Below are 17,620 nucleotides of genomic sequence, written 5' to 3' on the forward strand. Positions count from 1 at the left end.
TTCTATGTGGAGGCAAGGCCGTATAGAAAAGTATGCGAGGACAGCCGTACGTCACGGCGTGCTAGTTGGTGTCGACGTGCACGGCTTGCGCTGGGGCCTCCAGTGGACTCATCGTCGCCTGCCTTGGCCCGCTGAGATGGAGATGGCTCTGCGAAGGGCAAACTTACAGACATGCCATTAGCTAGCGTTGGGGTTCGCTATTCTCTGTTCATTTAAATATGAAATTTTAGTTAGATTTAATCTATCATATATACTATAGACAAAATTAATAAAAAAATATTATCTTAATATTTTATATTAAAAATTTCTACAACCATCTCAATACAGTATAATTTTTTAATTTAAAATATTCATATGATATTTTTTTTTATTAATCTTATCTATAGCATATGTGGTAGACTAAATCTATTCAAAAATTTGTCCCATTTAAGACTCCAATGTACCAAGGAGTGCCTGAGATTGTGGACTTCTGCAGTATCCCATCTCAGACATTAAGGGGATGTTCTGGGTTAGGTGGGTTTTGACATAGGTATACAAGCAAAGAAGAAAGGATTGAATAGTTAATGAGTGGCTTGGAGAAGGCATAGTTGAGTATTCTCTCTCTGTCCCCCTCTTTTCTCCTCCCTATTCTTTCTTCCTGTACTAGAGCTATATATATATATATATATATATATATATATATATATATATATATATATATATATATATATATATATATATATATATATTACATATACATACACACATAGGTATGTACATACATACATATCTATGACATATTGTATGTGCAAGAATTAGCTTGTAGGCAGTGGCCACCATGAATCCCCGCATCTTATTTTAATTGCTTAGAAGTTTTTCTTTGTTGGGATTTGGATATGAATGGGCCGCCCATAATGGGCCAGGCCGACCAAGATCATCTGAACATTTAAATTTTAGAAGGATTAGCTAGAGATTAAAAGAAATAATAGGATGGTTTCTCTTTCTCCCTCTCTCATATTATCTGAGTCTCCTTTTAGAGAAACATTTTTCTCATCAAAAATACTGCCGATAGAAAAAACATTTAAATTTTTTTTCAAAGAAGAAAGAGGTAATAAAAAATATTCTCTTCCGTCTTATTTTTCTATCCAAAGTACTTGAATGGTGGATTTTTTTTGTGTGCTTCCTATCATAATTATACATATGACTTGAAGAGCTTTTTAGAAGTGGGAAACACGTGATTGATCCTAAGAATTTCATATTTTTTGTGAATTTTCCAAGATAACTTTCAAAAAATCTGGATCTAAGATGAAGTTTAACATGAAATTAGTCTAAGCTAAGCTAGTTAGCATTCCTGTCTATGTGTGAAAGATCTAGGATCCAAAGCATGGTGGTGGCAACCTTGGTTGCTGAAAAACTTCTTTATGAATATAAAATTTGCAAATGCAAAATTTCAAACCAATGACGTGCATATGCTTTTCAATTTTTGGATGCATAAACCAAAAGGACTAAACATTGTCCAAAGAGTTTGCATGCAAGCTTTTCTGAAACAGGTAGAAGCAACATGTTTTGGTGAAATAACTTTCATCTAGGGTTGTCATGACATCATAAGCGCACATATACAAATGTTTATATTTTTGAAGAGCATATAAGAAAATTTCATATTGTCGAAGATGTGTGATCATGTGTATGTTTTTAGAGACTTTTGAAGTATATTTATACTGGGAGAATAAAATAAGCAAATATGTGTTCGTGAAGGTTGTGTATGCAAAAGTCTATTGGTTGAGGGGGGTGGGTGGGGTGGGGTGGAGGGGGAGCCAATGTCATTGAAACTTTCATTGATATGTGTAAATGCAAAATTTCATGCCAATGTCACGCTCCTTTTTTTTTTCTTTTTTTGGACTAACACATACACTAGCTGGAAAAATTAAATCTAAAATAAGAACTTTAAAGCCTAAAAGGATCGGTGGTTCACTTAAGCCCAAATACAGCAACCTGCCCTTGGGTAAATATTTGTTGGGCCAGGATGGGCCTAGAGTAGATTAGCTTGTTGTCATTTTCATATGGAGAAATTTTTTATCCCTGTCCCCGATGGAGAAAAACTATATTTCTCCACTGGTTTGGGCCACATAACATAATTAATAATGAGATAGATATTTAATATAGTCCATTTTTTTTCTTAATTTATTTTTGATCAAAATATGTTTTTTCTCTTTTTACTCTATTTTGCTCATACTTGGCCAGAAAGTCATAGATAATAGTGGAACATCATAACAATTGACATGATATCATAGAAAGTAACAAGACATCATAATAATAATATTACATCCTATGATATTTAATGAACAATTATCGAAAAATAATATTATTGATATAGGATATCATACCAAGCACAGAATATCATAAACATTGTCCGGAATGTCATACGATTCACATGAACTCTTATAAAGCATCAGGAAGTAATAATAATTTTTTTTTTTATTCTATAATATTTTAAACAATAAATATAATTTCTTATATCTTTATATGATATCATGTATCAGTAGTATTACTTTTCAATAATTATTCATAGAATATCATACCAGTATTATGACATCTTATTATTTTCTATGACCTCTCATTGATCATTATGATATTATAAATAATTATTGAAAAGTCATATAAAAACATAAGAAGTCATCTATATTGTTTAGGATGTCATAAAACAAAGAAAGAAGACTATTATTACTTTCTGATATCTCATATGACTTTCTATGAATCTTATGATATCTTGTGCTTGATATGATATCCTGTGTCAATAATATTATTTTTTAATAATTATTCGTAGATGCAATATAATATCATAGGATATCATATTATTATTATTATGATATTCTGTTATTTTTTATGATACTCTATTGATTGTTACGGTGTTTTGTTATTATATAAGGTAATTTGATCAAAAAAAATAAAATTAAAAAAAATAAATTATATTAAATATCTATTCTTATTATTTATTGTATTACGTGGTTCAATGAGATGGAGGGTTACGTACGCTTTGGGTGCGCTTTTTCTCTACCGAAGGTGGAGGACAAAGAATTTCTCTTTCATGTGACCTTTGAACCTTTCTAGAAGCTTGGGCCATCAATTATCTCGCTTCAACTGATTACCTAAGAGGTTTGCCAAAAAAAAAAAAAAGAAAAAAAATCCTAATTACCTAAGAGGGCACCGACCATATCCATCCTGCACTTCCTGGAGGCCTAAATTTTTCCTCAAGTTATTAGAAAACCAGTCAAGCCCAATTTACATAGACCAACGCAATATTCAAGTGGGGAACTTTCTATGAGAGCCCCTCATCAGTTTTTTGGTGAAGGAGGTTCCTTATCAGGTTGGGTGAGACTATCAGGTTCCAAAAACCATTTCAAATCATGCTATCCAATGCTGGCCTTTCAAATTTTCTCTTATGAGAAAACGATTAGTATCATGCAACACAAACCATGTGGAACATGGAGTGCTAAATCTAAAGGGTATTATGAGCCGCATGTCTTTTTCTCTTTTGTGGCTGTGATTCACATGCTTCTCTTTGTACTCATTGCCAAATACAATCCAACAAAAGACTCCTCTCTCTCTCTCTCTCTCTCTCTCTCTCTCTGACCTTCTTCCAAAACTCCATCCAACTTCCTGCAAGATCAGACCTAACACAATTAAATCTGCTAATGGTCGTGTGGACCCAACATGCACAATTCAAATGATTTTGGTCTTTCTCAATTTGTTGGCACCGCTATACAAATTTCCTCATCATGTGTAGAATAAAAAGTTAGCCCGCAACTTAGATGTGCCAAATGCGGAGAAATTATTAGATGGACTAGATTCGATGTGGACTAGTCTAACTCCCGGAGCACGTGTATGGGATATAACAAGCATCCCTCATTTGATCTTGAATTATTTAAATAGAAAGAAGTAATGTGGTGAGTAACTATTGGACTAATACATTGGACCTAGTCCATCTAATAATTAAATCGGAATGTGATGTTAACTCTAGCCCAAATGAACCATAACCAAACATTAGCCGGCTGACCGACCTGGCCAACCACATGCTCAACCAACTTAGCTCATACCTGGTTAGCCTTAGAAATTCCAGCATAGTTTAGGTTGAGTTTTTTGTATATATATGTATTTTAGGTTGTGTTAGGTAGACTTGAGCTAAGATGGCCTTTTACTAAAAAAAGTGTTGAAATTAGGTTGTCTAAAACCTTCACCAAGCTTGGCCTGATCTTATAGCTAGTGGAACTATGTTTTTGAGCATCAGGATAAAACATAGGGTATGTAAATCCAGTAACAATATGGTTTGATGAGGGACAAAAGTCTAACCATCTTCATAGTTTAATGCAGAGTCGGCCCATAATCTTGCATCAAGACCCATGAGAAAACAACATTTGGCATCGATGATTCTTGTTTTACTTGGACCTCAATGTGAGATGTAGTTCTAGCAATGATTTGATAAGCATTGAATCCAACTCATTTCTTTTTTCTTTTTTGGTATAAAATAGGCGGTCACACCAATCTGATGCGAGAGCAGATCAAACAATTAAGATATACAAAATTTCGTAGGATTTGCAGGCAATCATCACCAGGCCTCTATAGTCAGTCATCGGAATGGTCAGCAATAAAAGTTGCCACTCAATCTGCTGCAGTGTTCGTTTTTCGAAAAATATGCCGGACTCGCACCACAACAACTTGACGAAGGATAATACAAATCTCCCGGATGAGCAGATGAACCTCGAACTATGTGGTGCCTCCCTGAATCCAAAAGATAACAATAGCAGAGTCACCCTCCAGAAAAATTTGTTTCGCATGAAGCTGCTGCCTGACAAATGTGACACCTGCCTAAGCTGCATGAAGCTCCGCTATTGAAACTGAAGGCTCAAAAAAGTGAGATCCACCAGCCACCAAAAGTCTGCTGTTTGGGTCATGGATAACAAAGCCCACACTACCCCTCCCACTTCGGATACTACCATCAAAGTTCACCTTGATAAACCTCGGAGGTGGGGGCTCCCAAAAAATGGATAGAATCCTACGGATCGCTGTTGGGGCAGCTAGGGAGCTCCAGAGTTTGGGTGTGTCTTGGGATGGGTTGGCAATGTCAAAGTGGCAGTACTTTTGAGCTAAACAAACTGCTCTCTCAAGAATCCAACGAGCAGGAATCATATCACCATCAAACATGAGGCAGTTTTGAGACACCCAAACCTGGTAAGCAATATAAACTATCCACCCACCATCCATAGCTGTCTGATCAACCACACTCTAACGGATCAAGCCAAAGATAGAAATCAACTAGGGGTCAGTACGTACTTGCCTCCTATGGAAAACTGCCCGTCTGTCTCCAAATAATCTTTGCCCTAGGGCATCGCAGGATAGTATGCTTCACAGACTCATACTCCATGCCACAGATCGGATACACTGGTTGAACCTCCATGCCCCTCTCCCTGAGAAGTGTCTGAGTAAAGAGACAGTCCTAGGCAAATTTTCAGAGAAAAATCTGAACCCTCGGATGAGCGACAACTCTCCAAATCTAGGCAGCCTCAATCCGTCTAGAGAGCATCGGGCTGTATAATCGGGAAAGGTCCCTCAATGGAACCCTCAAGCAGCAGAAAAGTCCTTAGACCCTCACATTCTGTATGAGGTGTACAAAAATTAGGATGGCAAGGATCCTCTCCACCAGTGGCTGCCCAAAGAGTTGAGTGATCTTTTATACTCTCAACTGAAAGTATCAACAGCAATGAGATCAGACATCCTCATGTGATCCTCCACCTTGATGCTGACAAGAGTTGGCCAATGAGATAAAGGAATGCTCGAAATCCAAGCATCCTGGATCACCCCCATTGAACGACCATCACCCACCAAGCATCAGATCTGGTCCATGACATCAGACCCCTGAGCACAAATCTCACGCCAAATGAAAGAGCAGCCCCGGGCAGGCTAGATGGTAGTCCCATGGCTCCACCTACCATAGTGAGCTCTCATCACCATGCTCCATAAGCAATCTAACTAGATCAGAAATCTGACTGTATGTTTGATAAGCAGAGCCTCTCTCTTCATCAATAAATAATGGATCCTTAGACCATCATCCCGCACAGGCTGACACACCACCTCCCAAGACAGCAGATGGATCCGACGACGGTCACAGCTAGATCCCCACAAGAAATTGCGAAACTGCTGCTCCAGCCTTCTGACACAAGCCACAGGGATAACTGTGTGGGCTAATAAATAGATCAAAATAGAGCTCAATACTGATCTCACCAAAGTTGTCTGGCCTATGAAGGAGAGGGTGGTGGCCTACCATCCTTAAATATGCTCCTGAATCCACTGCTCCAGCGGTCTACACTCAGCTCACCATAAATGATGCCCTGTGATCAGAACCCCAATATAGGTCAGCGACCCAGACTACTCCAGAATCTTCAGGATCTGCTTGATCATCAATCTATCATGGACCTTCGTCCTCGGGTTAAAGATGACAGCAGACTTTTGAATGTTAACCAACTGCCCTGACATCTGGCAGTAGGCCCTGACAATGGATACGAAGTGCTAGGCATTTCGGATAAAAGCATGCCTAATGAGGAGGCAGTCGTCTGTAAAAAGAATGTGTGAAAGTGGATGGACACCTGGGGTAGGTCAATATGGCTCCAGGGCCTAACCCTGAACCGTAGCTCACAACACCCTAAATAATACATCAGCAAACAAAATGAACAGGTAGGAAGAGAGAGGACAACCTTGGTGGAGGCCCATAGAAGAGACAAAAAAACTCCGTCGAGGTGCCATTGACGAGAATGGCGAAGCTCGGGTACTCGATGTAGTCCAGGACTCAATGAATCCACCCCTCATCGAAGTTGAGCTTCTGAAGTGTCTGTCGAAAAAAAGCCCAACTGATTTGATCATATGTCCACTCCATATCCAGCTTGATGGCTACGAGACTACGATGACATGGAGCTCATTGGAGGTCGTGTATGAACTCCTGGGCCAACAAAATATTATCGATGATAGACCGTCCTACAACAAAAGTACCCTGCTCTGGACTGATCAAGCGATGCATCAGTGGCTTCAGCCGCTCAACCAAAATCTTTGCACACACTTTGTAGAGGGTCGTGCAGAGGCTAATAGATCTGAAATGCTCAGAAAGCACAGCATCCAGTCGCTTCGGAATGAGAGTGATAGGGGTTTGCTTTCAAGCCTTTGGAATGCCCCTAAAGTCAAAGGCCACCTGCACCACATCCACTACCTCCTCCCGAATGATTGACCACTATCGACGAAAGAAGAGAGGAGGATAACCATCAAGCCTCCAAGGTCTTGTCCTCTCCAAGATATCAGAGGGCCTCACGCACCTCGTTAGAAGACACAGATCTAGTCAAAATCCTGTTCTCCTACGCAGTAATACACACCACTGGTTGAGCACCCATAATGGGACAGTCCTCACCCAGCGACCTCGTCCACCAGTCCCTGAAGAAATGAAAGATCTCCTCTCGGATCCCTCCACTATCAGCCACAACACCACCATCACTCCTCTGTAGCTACTTGATGTGATTGGTGGACTTTCGAATCATGGTGGACTAATAGAAAAAATCTGATGTTTCGATCTCCCTTCCAAATCTACTGAACCTTGGACCTTTACCTCTAGTAGATCTCTTGCTGCCTCAGGAGAGAGTAATGCTCAAAGAGCTTACCTCGTAGCTCCCCCAACTCATGCTCAGGTAAGCCACCTCCCCGGTCCTCCCAAAGCTACAGCTCCTCAATATCAGCCTCAACCCGCTCAATCTATCGGAAGATGTCACCCACCTCTCAACGATTCCACCTGAGGAGTCTACGTCTGACCGGCTCAAGCCTACGTGTCATCCTGTATCTCACATCACCATGAATCCGCATCCTCCATATCTCCCGAATCAAGTCTCAAGATCTCGAATAAAAGATCCAGAACTTCTCGAATCGGAAGGGTGCCTTGGGCCGATCCAGGCCATCCGTCGAAACAAGAAAGGGGCAGTGATTCGAGGCGATCCTAAGAAGGTGATGGACAGAGTACCCAGGATCGTGCTAGATCCAACTAGCCGAAGCCAGTACACAATCAATCCTCTCTCAAATCCTAGCAGACCCATGCCGATTGTTATATCAAGTGAACTTCGAATCTGTAAAACTAAGGTCGATTAGCCCAGTACTGCTAATGAACTCTCTAAACTTTCTAGACTCCACAATGTCTCTCTCCTGCCTGCTACCAGCTTCTCGTGGGGGCCAACAATGCAATTGAAGTTGCTAGCCACCAGAGAAGGCACTCCCTGCAATAGGAGTCTAGTGATCTCCACCCAGAGCACCCTCCGATTTCTGTACTCGATGCTTGCATAGATATCCAAAAGGAACCAGGATTGTCCAGACTGGTCTGTGATGATGAGGACTACCTACTGCTCACATCTGTGAAAAGCATCAACCTAAATCAAGTCTCGATGCCACATCACCAAGATGCCACCAGATAAACTTCGAGACTCTATGGCATAAGAACTTCAGACCATGAAAATCCACCGCTTAGCCCGGGCCAACCCACTCCCAAAGAGGCAAGTCTTGCTCAGCATGCAAACATCAGGAACATGCTGCTGGATCAACCGACCGAAGATCGATCGGAAGGAGGGCTTCTCCGCCCCCCGACAACTTCAGAGCAATATCCTCATGGAGAAGACTCACTAAGAAAGGGACCTACCCTTATACCCCCTTCCCCAAGAGAGTCCACCACATCCACTTCATCTGAAGCCTCCTCTGTCTCAACGGCTGGCTCCTCAACCATTATAGCATGCCAGAGCCTAGCCATGATAGCCTCGTAAGAAAGATCCTCAATCGCCATCCCTCTGGGTGGGGTGCCCTCCACCATGGACTCAATGCTCTGCTCTAGCACCCCCACTTCCTCTGGGCCACCAAGCTCTCCATCCTATCCCCTGCACTTCAATGGGCCCACCTCCACCTCCATCAGGGTCCTAGCACCAAAGATGAAGAGTCCAGGGCCCTGGAGACCCACCAACTCCTCCAAGTCCACAGGTGACTAGGCTACAATCTTCACCTTCCCTTTATTTGTCTTTGCTTCCCCTTTCCTGAGCCCCTCCGGACCCAATTCAAAGTTATTGGGCTTCACAAGAGCTCGGCCTGAGTTAGGTTCAGTGGGTCGAGCTCGCTTGAGCGGTCCAATTGCCCGTGCCCGCTTCTCATCACCCGCCTAGCCCATTTGTGGCTGGATAGGGCCATTCCCCACAATCGATGTCACAGGCGCACGTCCTTTTTCGTTCTTCATTCCCTAGCTGGCCATCAGTGGGGCGAATGGATTCAACCGCGAAGTCCTCCTTTGGTCACCCATCAAGGATGTTGCACCCCCTGCCGATCGCCTAGTCGATAGCTCCGAACGAGATCGGCCAAGAGATCTCCACCATGCGACCTTCACCGATTGACTCCAACTGTCATCACCGATCGCCGCTTGCGTCCAATCCAAGCAAGCCTCATGTCTCATCACGTGTTGATGCACCCACGTCTCGGGTCTAGATGACCCAGTCATTGTCCTTCGTGCGTCTTTCCCCTCCCCTGGTGCTAGTTCCCACCGGCGGATGGCAAGCAACCAAGGCCAAGAGGAGGACCTGCCACCCTCCGATCACCCTCCACCTCCTCCGGTTAGACCAGGTTGTTCAAAGCAAGCCTTGCTTCCTATACACCACACCCCGGTCGATAGCCACCTTCTGGCACATGGAAGTGGCCACAACGGAAACAAACTTCATCATGGCTCTCAAAGATAAAAGGTTGCCAGAAAGGGCCGGCCAGACCCGTAATCAGAGCCCCCAGTCGCAGTGGATGGCCAAGGTCAAGTTGGACACATGCACAGGCGAACCCCAGTCGTCGGATGTCTGTCATGCAATCATCGAGGAGCACAAAATTGCTGGCGAGCCTCAACCCCTCCCGAACGGCCTCCTCATCCCAGTACTCCATCGGAAGCTGGGGGAGGCGCACCCACACCAGGGCCATGGAGATTATGCCTTCCGTCGGAAAGAAACCAGGTCTCCACGGCTCGAAGGCAAGGGCTTGCCCTACCACCATCCATGGCCGCTGGAGCACCTGGTCTCGCTTTGCTTCTTCTCCAAATCGAGCAAGGAACAACCCCTTCTCCAAACCGTACATTATGATTTCACCCTTGAGAGCTTTTCGGAGTCGGAAGTCTTTGGCTACTAGCTCCGGTGACACCCTCCATCCAAGACTCTTACCAACCAACGCAGTCACCTCTCAGCACATTGACTTCTCCCAAAGAGCCACCTCCGGGACTCGCACCACCTTCGAGAACCACCTGGTAAGCTCCATCACTTCCTCTGGTGATGGCTCCAGTGAAACCCACACATTCCGCCCCGTACAACCCCTTTCTAGCTCTTCTCCGATCGGTCTCCACCCTTCAAACAGTCATGCATCTCCCTCACTATGAACTCCTAGCTCGACGGCTCCAGTAGCAATCCAGATCATCGACGATCATAGTAAAAAAAAAACAGCATGAATCTTCAAGCACTCTCGAGAGCAAGCTGCGTTCTTCCTCTTGTTCAACTAGATTTTGGTTCCAACTCACTTCTTTGGCTACAAGTTTTACAAATGCAGCATGCGTTCATGTATCATACTTTTAATTTTTGTGCAACAAGTTGAAAATCCACTTATCAATGAAATAAATTATAATCCAAAATCAAGATACAGGAGAAAGCAGAAAGCAGAAAAAGTAAGATAAAAAGAAAAAGATAAGAGAAGGGGGAGACGAAAAATCCAAACTCATGCGACTCTAGATTTTGTCAAGATGAACTTCGATGGCAGTATTAAGGACGGCCGGAGTGGAGCTGGTTTTATCATTTGTGGTCCGAATGGAAGACTTTTGGCAGCTAGTAGTTTCCATCTCTTTGAACTTTCAGTCCCGACTATGAAGCTTCATGCTGCTTGGGCTGGTATTATTTTTGCCAGGTAGCACCTTCGTGCGGAGATAATTTTTCTGGAAGGTAACTCTGCTACTGTCATTTCATGGATCCAGCAAGAGGCCAGGCAGCTTGATGGTCATCCACCTATCCGAGATGTTAGGACATTTCTTCTCGGAATTACTGTAATGAGAGTCCGACATATCTATAAAGAGATGAACATTGTAGTAGATTGGATGATAATTTTTATTGTTGAATATTCCGACAACTAATTATGGAGATAAGGTGAGGTCTGCTCGTAGATTTTGTGTATTTTGATTTATTGGATTGCTCTCGCATCAAGTTAGTATAACTGTCCATTCGTATTTAAAAAAAATAAAATCTATCTATTAAGAAAAAAAAAAAAAAGGAAAAAAAAAAAAAAAAAAAAAAGGGAAGAAGGAGAAGGGTGGGGGGACTCATGTATAATTAATAGTTTTGCGAGGTAGTTTGAGGGGCACCCTTTTGTCCACAAGTCACGTCTATCCCAGCTAAAAGCAGAAGAAACAAAGTATGCTCTCAATCGTACTTTTTGGTAGGTCCAAAAGATTCTTGTGACTCAGGGAGTCACGTGGATTCATTGCCGAAAATTATTGAAATCCTTTCTGCAGTGGTCTTCGGAGTCCCCTACAGTCGCCAATGATACTGAACGCTGCCGACATGTGGGCCCACGGATTCTTGTGATCTAGGAGCCACCTGGATTCTTGTGATTTCGTGGGGAAGATTTAGTGGGGAACAAGTTTTGTTTCAGTTCCGCAAAATCCGCTGCTTGAAATAATAAAAAGAGATGTGAGCGATGGTATTTGGCCCGATCCCTTCCCTCACCGACGGATTTTTAACCACCGCCAGGCAGATGTGCCTCCAATTAGGTGCGGCAATCAAATCAGATTGGACTAAATATAAGATAAGTGGGATGCCTAATGGATCAAAAATTTACCTATCTCTCTAAATCTGATATATTTATTAAACATACAATCTAATATAATTTATAATAAATTAAAATTAATTAAATAAATCAAATTATTAAGTATTATCATCCCTAACTCCAACCCAAAATTTATTCTCCAATGATAAATATATTTTTCGTGACCAAACTTGCATGTCATGTATGTGTAAATATATATACATCATCGCATGAAATAATATGTATGAATTATTATGAAGATTTGTATGGACGTATATTCAATTCAACATAAATTATTTGATAAAAAAATTTATATATTTATATAAAAATAAAAAATTTAAATAATATTTTAAATTAATTTTTTAATATAAAATTTTATATTATTATAAATAATATCAAAATAGATCTAATTCATAATACATACAGGTCAAAAAATATTACAGCACAATTTTATTAAGTTTGGTCACAAATCGGTTACAATGTTCGTGAATAGATAAATAAATTTATAATAAAAATATTAAAATTTAAATAAAAAATATATAAAAAATATATATATATAATTTTATATTAATTATTTATTAAAAATTTTAAATATTTATATAAAATAAAAAAAATTAGATTTTTTTTTTTTTTTTAAAAGGAGGTCCGAGTTGTTACAATCAATGGCCAAGCAGGTGGCAGGATTGCAGGAGGGCTCCTGCAGCCAGTTTTGCAACATTTTTGTAGTTGGAGTATACTGGGAAAGAGGGCCGAATCCAGGATTTTGAGTTGCGACGTCTGACAACAGACATGGTAGATTAGGGGAAAAAGCAGAAAAAGTTACAGGCTTCCATTAATGGGTGAACGGTGCTTTTGACCGACATTTAACGGCAGGACATCCAGATTGGACCCCATTAACGTATCTTCTGTTCGTTGGAACAGATGCAATCTTCCCTGCAAGTATGAGAAACCAATGCGTACTTTCAGATCTTTTCATGTCTCCATTAGTGATTATAAAATACTTGCACCCTCTCGTTATCTTAATTCTCTTTAGTCTCAATTATTTCTTTCAACTGTGGGAGTTATCTTAAACCATTGGACCCACCTAATAGAGACGTGACATGTATTTCCTGTGCACCCAAATTAATCATATTTTCCGCACTATATTACATGCATGCACGCACGCACGAAAAAAAGAAATCTTTGTACCCCACCTACAATACAAAAAATCCAATACTTTATCCTATTTAACTACGTAACTATCACTTTTTAATATATATTTAATATTTATAATTTTATTTTTTTATTTAAAATTTTAAATAATAAAAATATTTTTTTTCAAAAAAATTATGATATCATACCTTCGTATTATAACTCCTGCATTGAAATTATAATTTTTTACATAATATATTATAATTTTTTTATAAAATATAATAAAAAAATATTTTCATCATTAAAAATTTTTTATATAAATTTGAAACAGTAAATTTATATGAGAAAGATAAATAAGAAATTTACTTATAAGAAATAAATAAAAAAATATAAAAATGCTTCAGTAACATAATAAAGTATTGAGATATTAGTAAAATTTTTATAAAACTTCAAAAGATTGGCATAATGGATTTAAAAGGTCATTTTGAAACATGAGAATGCATAAAATAATTAAAAATAGTTCTTTTTTAATAGTTGAATAATTTTTTTGGATAATATTTTAAATTTTAGAATGACATGGGATTAATTATTTTTATTCTCTTAATTTTTATTTGAGAATTCTTCCGTATTCAATATTAAAAAAAAAAATTTAATAACAAAAATGTTCTACCTCTTTATCACATTGTTTGAAAAAATTTATGGCATGCTTTGCAAAAAATCATAATTTCAATACAGAATGTCATAATATCGGTATAAGATATTATAATATTTTTAAAAAAATAAAAATATTTTTATTATTTCAAATTTTAAATAAAAAAATAAAATATTAAATATTAAATAAATATTAAATATATATTAAAAAAAATGATGATAACGTCATCCAATTGAATGGGACGGTGCGCTCGATGCCGGATTGTCAACACCGCATGCGGTGCCCACGGAATTTCTAATATGAAGAAAGACTTGCTGAAGAAGAGAGGAGTTAGCGGTGGGGAAAGAAAAGAACATAGAAAAGATGGCATGCAAGGCCCATGTCCTTGTACTACCCTACCCTCGCCAAGGCCACATCAACCCAATGCTCCAATTTGCCAAGCTCCTATCCCACAGAGGCCTCAAGACCACCCTTGTGCTCACCGTCGCCACAACAAAGTCCATGCATGGAGAACTTAGCTCGGTGGGCATCGAGACCATCTCCGATGGCTACGACGACGAACACGAGAAGGAGAAGGACACCACAGAAGCCATCCTGCAGCGGCTCCGGGCCGTCGGCTCCCGGACCTTAGCCGAGCTGATCGAGAGGATGAAGGGCTCGGGGCATCCGGTGAGCTGCATCGTGTATGATGCGGTCCTTCCTTGGCCATTGGATGTAGCCAGAGAGCTGGGCGTGCTCGGAGCCGCATTTTTGACTCAGCCATGCATCGTCGACGCCGTCTACTACCATGTGTACCGTGGGTCGCTGGCGGTGCCGCTGGTGGGCTCTACGTTTCGGTTGACGGGGTTGCCGGAGATCGGAGCTTCCGATATGCCATCTTTTGTTTCGGTGCCGGGTTACAGTCCGACTCACTTGAAAATCCTTGTGAACCAGTTCTCCAACATGGAGACTGCTGATTGGGTACTTTGCAACACTTTCCAGGAGCTGGAGAATGAGGTGGGTGTCTGTACGCCCATGAAAGATGCTTCTTTTTTTTCAAATATATATATATATATATAACATGGTTGTCGATTAATTCTAATTAGGTGGGTTTTTGGGTTTTTCTTGAGGTTTGATCACAGTTTGGGAATGTTCATATAAGTAGACTTGATTTTACTTAGTTGATATATATTTGATCATCACAAAGTCACTCAAATATAGGATTCCTTGGGATTTTGGCGTCTGAATTATTATTCTTATAATATCTCAGTTTTTACATGAGTGTGATTTTATTTTGCGGTTTTTTACTTTTTTCATAGCTATTTGTTGCTAAAAAGGAAGAGGAAAATGAGGAAGGAAAAGGAGCAGGATGAAGGGAGAAGTGCACTTGGAAATTCTGCTCAAAGTTGGGGGGGGGGGGGGAGAAAAACTATGATTTTCCTTTACCTATTTATATAAGTTTTTATAGTCTTCCTGAGGCCATAAAATTACTTTGTTAAATTTTGTGCAACAGCATAAACCAGTCAAAATTTTACATTAGATCTAAAATCAACCTAAGGTTAAGTTCTGAGAAAAAAATTTGTTGATATATCAAATACTAGAAGCTAAAGAGAAAAGAAAGAGTTCATCATGATTTTGAGTTTTTTTTTTTTTTTAAAGAAAAAGAAAGATGCCCACCCATCTACTTCATTGAGACAATGTAAGGGGATACAGCTCTCTCCTCAGAGGAGGAGAGGGATATAGAAAAGATACAAAACGGAAAGGAAAATGAATAAGAGGGAGGTGGTGAATCATTAAATTTTTATCAAAAATTTGGCAGAAAATGTAGTCGAAATCTTTCATTGTGTATACATCTGTATAGTCCATCTTCCTCTGTATTTTTTGGGCAAAGTGGTACATGGAAAACTCTGATTATTTCTTAGCAAATAAAAATTCTACATCGAGTAACTCTTTGACTTTATCTCTTAAATTAGATCAAGTGATTCAAATAATAGTGAAGCCATGTATATTTACCATCTTTTACTGATGAAACATGCATACTTACAGGCTATTTTAGCAAGGAGAGCCTTCTGAGCATGTGTCTATATGGTTTACTGCATTCAGATTATATCTCTTCATAAAGTTTCTACAATGCAAAACTTGTTTTCAGGTGATCAATTGGATGGCAAATTACATGCCAATGAAAGCGATTGGACCAATGGTCCCATCTACATGCATAAATGAACACTTGGATGGAGACAAAAATTATGGTGTAGACCTATGGAAAGCAAACGGTGGAGTCTGTATGAACTGGCTTGATAAAAGAGAACCTCAGTCGGTTGTGTACGTATCCTTTGGAAGCATTTCAAAAGTAGGGTCAGAGCAAATGGAGGAATTGGCATGGGGGTTGAGCAAGAGCAGCTACTACTTTTTGTTGGTAGTGCGAACAGTGGAGGAGGATAAACTTCCAACCAAATTTATGGAAGAGACAAAGGAGAAAGGATTGGTAGTGCCATGGTGCCCACAACCAGAGGTATTAGCCCATAAGGCAATTGGATGTTTTGTGACGCATTGTGGGTGGAATTCAACCTTGGAAGCAATAAGCCTCAGCGTGCCCATGGTGGCGGTGCCGCAATGGACCGACCAACCGACGAATGCCAAATGTGTGGAGGATATTTGGAGAGTGGGAGTGCGAGCAAGAGTAGATGAGAGTGGGATTGTGAGAAGGGATGAGATAGAAGGATGCATAAAGATGGTGATGGAAGGGGAAAAGGCAATAGAAATCAATGGGAATGCAAGGAAGTGGAGGGAGCTGGCTGTGAAGGCATTGATGGAAGATGGACCTTCTAACAAGAACATCAATGATTTTGTAGCTAGAGTAGCAACTAAAAAGGACCTGAAGACCATAACTTTAGCTTCATGAAAATTTTCAGATTGAATGATAAGTAACAACACCTATCATTTCCATGTAACATGAAGTTTATGATGACTTGTTGGAAGCTGCTTGTCATCAGAAAAGGGCATTTCTGCAAGCTCCATATTTTGCCAATAGGTATTCCTTTAAATTCTTAACATTGCGTAGTTTTCTAACAGTCAGCAGGATGAGTCATCTTGAGAGTGTTTAGATGAGATGCCTCATTGGAGATAAAATGTTTCCAATCATTCAGAATTAATGTGTAAAGGAAAGCTGAGGGGTTTCAGGTTCTGCATGATCGGTGCTTAGTGTGATGCGAACACCTTCAATATTAGCATTTTTTTTGTTTTAATTTTTGTGCACCAATTATTACCGTATTATCACCTCTGGAAGAAATCTATCCGGCTATCAGAACAATAATCTAAGGCAGAGAGATGGTTACCAACCAGCTGAGCTACCACCTTTTGGCCATAATGAATGACTTTCTTATTTCAACGAGAATAAGAAGAAGAAGAAGAAGAATATAATGAATGTCTTTCAGCACCTTGGTGGAATCTGAACCATCAGATATTAACTGCTTGGGTGGGATGATCAAGCTCAGCCTCTGATTCACATACCATTAACCTGATGTTCTCCTGTTTTAGAATAAACAATCTGTGCTTGTTCGTCTTTTTTGATGATTAAAAAGAAGAAAGGACAAGGATAAGCACAGATTGTTTCTTGTAGAACTGGAGAACCTCAGCTTGTTCTTGTCTTGTTCTTGTTGAATCCTCATCTTGTTCAACGGAGCACCCTACGTTTGGTCGAAAAATGGACACTCAATGGTGCTAATTCTGCTATACTATGTTCCGGGTCTGGCATTATGATATTTCCCTTGCTGTAACCCTTTTTTTTTTGCTTTTGAAAAGTGAAAGGAGTGAGGCACTCCTCCCATGGATTTGAATAAGGTATGAGCGAAGTACCAGACCTTCCCTGACCAAAAAGATGTAAAGCAATAGCTATGTGTTCTTGAAAAGGACACAGTGCATTGTCTTTTGGTTTACAGGGGAAAGCACAACTTCATCAGAGAAAGGCTCTCTCTTGCTGTAACTTGGATTGCACCATAAACCCCT

General features: G+C 40.1%; 1 protein-coding gene across 1 annotated transcript; it reads left to right on the top strand.

Moving 5' to 3' along the window:
* Positions 1-13,949: 13,949 nt before the first annotated feature.
* LOC105034988 (UDP-glycosyltransferase 74F2) lies at positions 13,950-16,803 on the top strand. The gene is made up of 2 exons (XM_010910359.4): positions 13,950-14,632; positions 15,765-16,803. Exons 1-2 carry the CDS (start codon positions 14,000-14,002, stop codon positions 16,515-16,517), a joined length of 1,386 nt encoding a protein of 461 aa, XP_010908661.1. The 5' UTR covers positions 13,950-13,999; the 3' UTR covers positions 16,518-16,803.
* Positions 16,804-17,620: the final 817 nt, after the last annotated feature.

The sequence above is a fragment of the Elaeis guineensis genome, chromosome 1, assembly GCF_000442705.2.
Source record: "Elaeis guineensis isolate ETL-2024a chromosome 1, EG11, whole genome shotgun sequence".
NCBI classification, from domain to species: Eukaryota; Viridiplantae; Streptophyta; class Magnoliopsida; order Arecales; family Arecaceae; genus Elaeis; species Elaeis guineensis.